At 39.1% G+C, this 7,463-nt stretch overlaps 1 protein-coding gene across 1 annotated transcript; it reads right to left on the bottom strand.

The window, feature by feature from the left end:
* Positions 1-1,983: 1,983 nt before the first annotated feature.
* On the bottom strand, positions 1,984-7,457 carry LOC106880313 (uncharacterized). Its single transcript, XM_014930190.2, has 5 exons — positions 7,429-7,457; positions 4,304-4,485; positions 3,132-3,267; positions 2,491-2,632; positions 1,984-2,274 (listed from the first exon to the last, which is right to left on the bottom strand). Exons 2-5 carry the CDS (start codon positions 4,468-4,470, stop codon positions 2,183-2,185), a joined length of 537 nt encoding a protein of 178 aa, XP_014785676.1. The 5' UTR covers positions 4,471-4,485; positions 7,429-7,457; the 3' UTR covers positions 1,984-2,182.
* Positions 7,458-7,463: the final 6 nt, after the last annotated feature.

The raw sequence follows: 7,463 nt of genomic DNA, 5'->3' as shown, positions 1-7,463 counted from the left end.
ACCATCACCACCAAAAAAGAAGAGAGAGAGAGAGAGAGAGAGCGATCAGGAACGAGGACAGAAACAAGTGTGCCCCTGCAAAGTGCAGGAGGAGAGAGAGTGGGAGACAGCAGGATAGAGATGGTAGCAAAGTGCCAGACATACTCACAAGGGACCAGGGATCAGAACATAAATGGGATGGTTGAGTAAAGGAAGAGTGAGATATAGATGGTGGCAAGTGTCAGGGCATACCCTTGAGGGCTGAAGGTCATAATATAAGTGGCAGGATATTGCCAAAGAAATGTGATTAGAGAGTGGGGAGAGGAAGTGAGTGGTGAAAACCTGGGTATATAGAATGGTGGTGGGGTGGGGGTGGCTACTGGATAGCAATGATACAGAGAAACAGGGCCGTGAGGGCAGGATTGGGGAGTGAGAGGTAGGCGTGGTGTATGAAGGAGGAAATGTGAGGAAGAGAAGAGATGTGGATTGGTTTATTGGGGTAGGGTGAGGGAAAAGTTTTCTTGTTACGTGTGGGTGGAGCACATGGTTCAGGGGCTAACAGATTGCAGTGAGACAGGGCATGTAGGTGGAGCACACAGATCAGGGGTTAGCGGAGAGCAATGTATGAAGGAGGAAATGTGAGGAAGAGAAGAGATGTAGAGATGTAGATTGGTTTCTTGGGGGAGGGTGGGTGAAAAGTTTTCTTGTTATGTGTGGGTGGAACACACAGGTCAGGGGCTAACAGATAGCAATGATACCGTGAGACAGAGCATGTGGGTGGAACACACAGGTCAGGGGCTAACAGATAGCAATGATACCATGAGACAGAGCATGTGGGTGGAACACACAGGTTGGAGGTGGGGGCTAGCAGAGAGCAATGTTACCGTAAGGACAGGATTGGGGAGTGGGAGGGAGGTAAGCATAGTGCATAAAGTGGAAATGCGAGGAAGAGAAGGGATGTAGTTTGGTTCGTTGTGGTAGGGTGTGAGAAGTTTTCTAGTTATGTGTGGGTGGGACACGCAGCACTTCTAGAACTCAATTTCGCTGACGTGTACAGGTCTTCTCAAGAGCCTCATATCACCAGACATCTCGGTTCATTGTTATTTCCTCTGTGAGGCACAACATCCTGCGATAGTATATATCATCATCATCATCATCGTTTAACGTCCGCTTTCCATGCTAGCATGGGTTATATATATATATATATATATATATATATATATATATATTTGTTGAGGTACCCTTCCCCCCACACACATACTTGCTCAACAAATAAAATTCACACAAACATTTTCATTATCATTATTTTAATGCATTATAAAGCAGCAGCTGGCAGAATCGTTAGTGCACTGGACGAAATGCTTAGCGGTATTTTGCCTGTTGCTACTTTCTGAGTTCAAATTCCGCCAGGGTCAGCTTTACCTTTTATCCTTTCAGTGTCGATAAATTAAGTACGAGTGAAACACTGGGATCGATGTAATTGACTGGATCCCTTCTCCAAATTTTCAGGCCTTTTGCTTATAGTAGAAAGGATTATTTTAATGCATTTTACTATACAAACAGTTACTCAGATTAGTTACATTATATTTTATTGTGTATTTGGATTAGAGATAATCCAGTGGATTACAGAGGATGCTTACAATAATCTTTTCTACTCTAGGCACAAGGCCTGAAATTTTTAGGGAAGGGACCAGTCGATTAGATCGACCACAGTATGCAACTGGTACTTAATTTATCGACCCCGAAAGGATGAAAGGCGAAGGCAACCTCGGCGGAATCTGAACTCAGAACGTAAAGACAGATGGAATACCGCTAAGCATTTCACCCAACATGTTAATGTTTCTGCTAGCTCACCGCCTTAGGATGCTTATAATAATATGCAAGAGCTGGCAGAAACGTTAGCATGCCGGGCGAAATGCTTAGCAGTATTTCATCTACCATTACATTCTGAGTTCAAATTCTGCCGAGGTCGACTTTGCCTTTCATCCTTTCAGGGTCGATAAATTAAGTATCAGTTACGCACTGGGGTCGATGTAATTGCCTTAATCCCTTTGTCTGTCCTTGTTTATCCCCTCTATGTTTAGCCCCTTGTGGGCAATAAAGAAATAAGAAATAATGTGCAAGAGATGAAGGCTGTATGTAATGATGTCATCCAAAAATGTCATTGTATGATGTCACCTCCTTTGGTTTTGGTTTTCTTTTTTTAGTTGGCAGCTGCCAGAACCGCAAGGCTCAGTTCTTTGCTGCCAGCCACAGGGTGGAATTCAGGTTCCCAGAGAGCTGATTGCCAAATTACTGAAAGAGAAATTATATATATATACAAAGAGAGAGGTGGGAGAGAAAGAACACGGGAAACATTAAAAGGTCGGTCAAATAAGTCAGCATTGAATCAGTGATGCCAAAAAGTCGGGGCCAAGAGGGCTGTGCCAAAACGTCCCATAACCTGAAAAAGTGTTATATACATTCAGATTAGTTTTAGCTTTGATGTTAAAGATAAACATCCATTTTTACCAATATCTGATGCTTGAAGTTTGATTGATGGAAGAGGAGAACATCGATTTGAACAGCTGTTAATTGGATAGAATTTCACTTCCTTTTCACTACAGCTCTGCAGGTACATTATTGGTCCTAAATCAAAGATTTCCAGAATGTCCTGAAGAAATAAAAAAAAAAATTGTAAGATTAGAGGAAATATTTCTTTAGACAAAAAAAAAAAACAAAGAATTTTTGAAATATTTTCTATTTCTGAGATGTAGAATTACAAGAGCAGAATGTAATGATTGAAGAAAGTGCCACAGAATCATCATCATCATCGTCATCACCACCAATATTTTACACCACTCCTTGTATCTTTTACGTAACACTGAAGAGGTGAATTAATAAGATTGCATAATATTTCAACAAGCAATTGTGTAATCCTGGCAGTTATTCACTGTAACACGTGTATATCTTATTAAGCATAAAATACCATATATTCTTTCTATGTTTTTAGTAGTACTACATAAGAGTACTATATAAAGGCTTTACCAAATTTTGAATTCATGACCAAGTAGTTACTGTTCCAGCACCGTTCTTATGTATAAAATTCATAGCCATTGTGCTTCTTCTATAAAACATAAAATAAGAAATGTCATTAGAATCATGTTGCTTACCATTTTGTACCATGGTCGTGTCACTCCATCGATGACCAATAATTTTTCAACGCCAATTTCTATGTTCTTCAATAAAGAATTTGTCCATGGAAATAATTTACGCAGTACATGGCCACTTCTGTAATCTCTAGAGGCCCTTTAGAAAAAGAGAAACGAATTTAGATGTTTTTATTATAATTTTATTCTTTTATTTTTTTCTTTACTCGTTTCAGTCATTTGACTGTGGCCATGCTGGAGTACTGTCTTAAAGAGCTTTAGTCAAAGAAATCAACCCTAGGACTTATTCCTTGTAAGCCTTATTCTTTGTAAAGAACGGATGAAATGCCACCAAACATTTTGCGTGGTCTTCTAATGATTCTGCTAACTCACCGCCATAGTTCAGAGAAAATCATCATCATCATCATCGTCATCATCGTCATCAAGACAACTTTTTCGACCATCGACCACCTTTAGCTACTTTTCCTTCTGCATCAACCACCCTCCTCATTTAAAATATCTTAGTACCCTACCCTATCATACTATATCTTAAATGTGTACCGGGTTCTGATGCTGGCAATTTAAACGTTAACTAAAATACACATGTACAACAAATTAAGAAATTCTATTGAAGATGACACACTTTTTACATTTAAAACTACGTGTTCGAGTATACAGTATTAAACTTTCAATTTTTATGAAATTGTTTTCACGGTTAGAAAACGTGAAAAGCACATCATATTATTGGAATATCTTTTGTTAAAATTAACAACATCAATGTGAGGGATGAACATGGCGCTGACTAAATATTTCAAGCAGTTCATCTGAGTGAGCTGGTCTTTCGCACGCTGACCCCCATTTGATCCCATGGCTATCATCGATCAACCCCCCCCCCCCTGTAATTCCTCGCTGACCCCTATGGGGTCCTTCGAACCCCCTTTGGCAACCCTTGTTTTAGATCTTTCCCTTGAACATTTGCCATTTATCTTGTTTCCTTAAGCTCTTACTATGAGACCAAGGTAATTTAGCTTGGTCTCATTGGAATAATGATTTTTTCGTATTTATTAATTATAGTACTTCTTCACTAGTTTTATGTTTTGTCCAAGATATTCTTAACATTCAACAGATTGAAAGAGAGAAGAGAGGGGAAAAAAAGAAAAAGAGAGAGACAAATTCTTGCATGATATTATACTTACCATTTATGTTGTGACTTAGCATTGTCTGTTAAGAGGTGTTTAATGTCAGGATTAAACACTTTGGATAATTCTTCTAAGACAGCCACAGAGAGATGTAAAGATGATGTGTTCTGTTTAGAGTGAGAGATCTCATGAGAGACAAACTGTTGGATATCATCAAAACACATTTTGGAACCGGCATTCTGAAATGGTCGTACAAGTTGCTTCATACTACGGAGTTAGATTTACCATATTTGATGGAATAAAAGATGAACAGATATATTATTGTGTTGAGTCAAAAGTTTTGCAAGATTTTGGTATCTTAGTTGCTTTATTCATCAACTTACAACAAAAGGAGGCACAATGGCCCAGTGGTTAGGGCAGTGGACTCGTGATTGTAGGATTGTAGTTTCAATTCTCAGACCGGGCGTTGTGAGTGTTTATTGAGTGAAAACACCTAAAGCTCCACGAGGCTCCAGCAGGGGATGGTGGTGAACCCTGCTGTACTCTTCCACCACAACTTTCTCTCTTTCTTCCTGTTTCTTTTCTACCTGTATTTCAAGGGGGCCAGCCTTGTCATACTCTGTGTCACGCTGAATCTCCCCGAGAACTACTTTAAGGGGTACACGTGTCTGTGGAGTGCTCAGCCACTTGCACATTAATTTCACGAGCAGGCTGTTCCATTGATCGGATCAACTGGAACCCTCGTCATCGTAAGCGACGGAGTGCCAACCACAACAAAAGCAGCCTAATGTTCAAAGTAGAGGCCATAGTGTTGCACCATCTGATGCCGCCTTTCTGCCAGTTCTTTGATCCCATGCTCATACTAGTTCTTGTTCTTCGAGGTGAAGAACTCTTTCACTGAAGCTTCCACCTCCTCTTGGTTGATGAAACATCATAAGCGCAGGAAGTGGGCCATGAATCAGAACAGGTAACAACTTCAGATGGTGCAACTCTGATATATCCCTAGGCCTCCAATACTGTTGTACGGTTGATGTTGTTGAGGATAGATAATGAATACACTGTAACAAGGTTATAACAATACAAAATAGAAACAACAGCAGTAACAAACACGTAACGAACCAACAATCTTTTATGAACTAACAATCAATATTTCCAACACACAACCAACACCTTCTGACTTCACTGCAAACTGACACGAACTTCACTTGACTCCGAACTCTGAACTTTGAACTCATTTGGATCATTACTATTTCTACTTTACTCAGACCAGTCTATCTCTCATCAGGGGGCCTTGTAACTTTCATCACAATATATATATATATGTATGTATGTATGTTTGGGCTTTTTTCACTTTCCATCTACCAAATCCGTTCACAAGGCATTGGTCTACCTGACGCTATAGTAGAAGGTGCCATACTGTGGGATTGAACCCAAAGCTATGTGGTTGCAAAGTGAACTTCTTAATCACACAGCCATGACTGCAAAATGTATATAACAAAAGCATAAATTCATCAATAAAACATTTTTCGCTTTTTGTATGTGTGTGTGTGTGTGTGTGTGTTTATGTACAAGTTAGAAGGAACTTTTTCTGTGATTTAATAATCTGTTGATCACATGGCAACTGAAAGTAAATCCTCAAACAGGGAATCTTGTAATACGAGGAGATTCAGTCATAGAGAATTCATGTCTTGCCTTTATATAATTTCCAAGAAGCACAGCACCACCACCACCACCACCACCACCACTGTTATGTTCTTTATCCTTCTCTTAATCATAGCTCTTAGTATCATAGATGCCATATTTAAAGATGTTACAGCGAATCAACCGGTTCCAACATCAAAATTAATAACAACAGCACTCTGTCATGTATAGTGTTGTTTATATCTATCATGTAATTTCTATCAATTTGGTTGTAGCCAAAGGCATCGGCATTGATCTGTTGTTCATTTTACCAATAGATTTAATTCCATAACAGACATCAGTTCACTGAGCAGTCTAGAATTAGATATAGCGTTATCTAGAAATGTTGCCCAAGATAGATTGGTGTCCTGTCCAGGAGGTGATTTTGCTGTTTAACTCTTTTGTTATCGTATTTCTGATGAAATGCTCCGCCTTTGTTACAATTAATGTTGAAAATAATGGATTATTTAGTCAAATAACTTTCACACGGTTCTACTTTGTTTTTGTATTTTCTTTGCAGGATTCTTGATGTGGATTCATGCATTGAAACAAATTTTGTTGTGTCTAAGGAGAATCATAATGCAAATAATAACAAACTGGCACTCCATTGGCTGTAAAAACGAGGGTCCCAGCTGATACGATCAACGGAACAGCCTCCTCAAGAAATTAATGTGAAAGTGGCTGAGCACTCCACAGACATGTGTACCTTTAATGTAGTTCTCACAGCCACTCCTGCACCTATATTGACATATTAGACCATATGACGTATCAGACCATGTGACATATCATACCATGTGACATATCATACCATGTGACATATCATACCATGTGACATATCCACATGACTGTTGAGGTACAATAAGCAACTTTTCATACATTTGTGTTAAAAGACATAAATTCTTTGACTTGTTTCTCATATTTTATTAATAGTAAACAATAATCAGACCAAGTCGACTTGTCCGCATCCACATTCTTAGCCTATGACACTCATCTCCTCTCTGTAATGCTGCCAGATTAGGCACAAGGGAATTATCGTACGGCTGTGTTGTTAGGAAGCTTGCTTCTCAACCACATGGGTTTGGGTTCAGTTCCACTGTGTGGTAGCTTGGGCAAGTGTCTTCTGGTACAACCTCAGGCCAACTGAAGCCTTCTGATTGATTTTGGTAGGCAGAGTTTGCCATTGTGTGTATATGTGTGTGTGCGTGAAAGTGTTAGTGCCTTCTTTAATAGAGAGGAAGGAAAGGATTGTCTCACTTGAAAACAGCTAAGGGTTGGCATCAGAAAGAGCATCCAGCTGTAGAAAACCTGCCACACAAACGGTGCTGCACATATGCATATAACTTTTTGGATACATTTAGAAATAAGTGTGTCTTATACACCGACAAAAACAGTTTTCACAAGAGAGTTTTCTTTTAAGATAATAAACAAAAACAAAATATGAACAAGACAAATAAAATATTTAAAAATAATAGCAAAATAACAAAAAAAAAATGTCTACATACTCTGATGAGAAGAGGAGACAAGAACTGTCTTTGTA

The sequence above is a fragment of the Octopus bimaculoides genome, chromosome 7, assembly GCF_001194135.2.
Source record: "Octopus bimaculoides isolate UCB-OBI-ISO-001 chromosome 7, ASM119413v2, whole genome shotgun sequence".
Lineage (NCBI taxonomy): Eukaryota > Metazoa > Mollusca > Cephalopoda > Octopoda > Octopodidae > Octopus > Octopus bimaculoides.
Note: the sequence above shows the minus strand (reverse complement) of the source record. Positions and strands in the feature narration are given on the sequence as shown.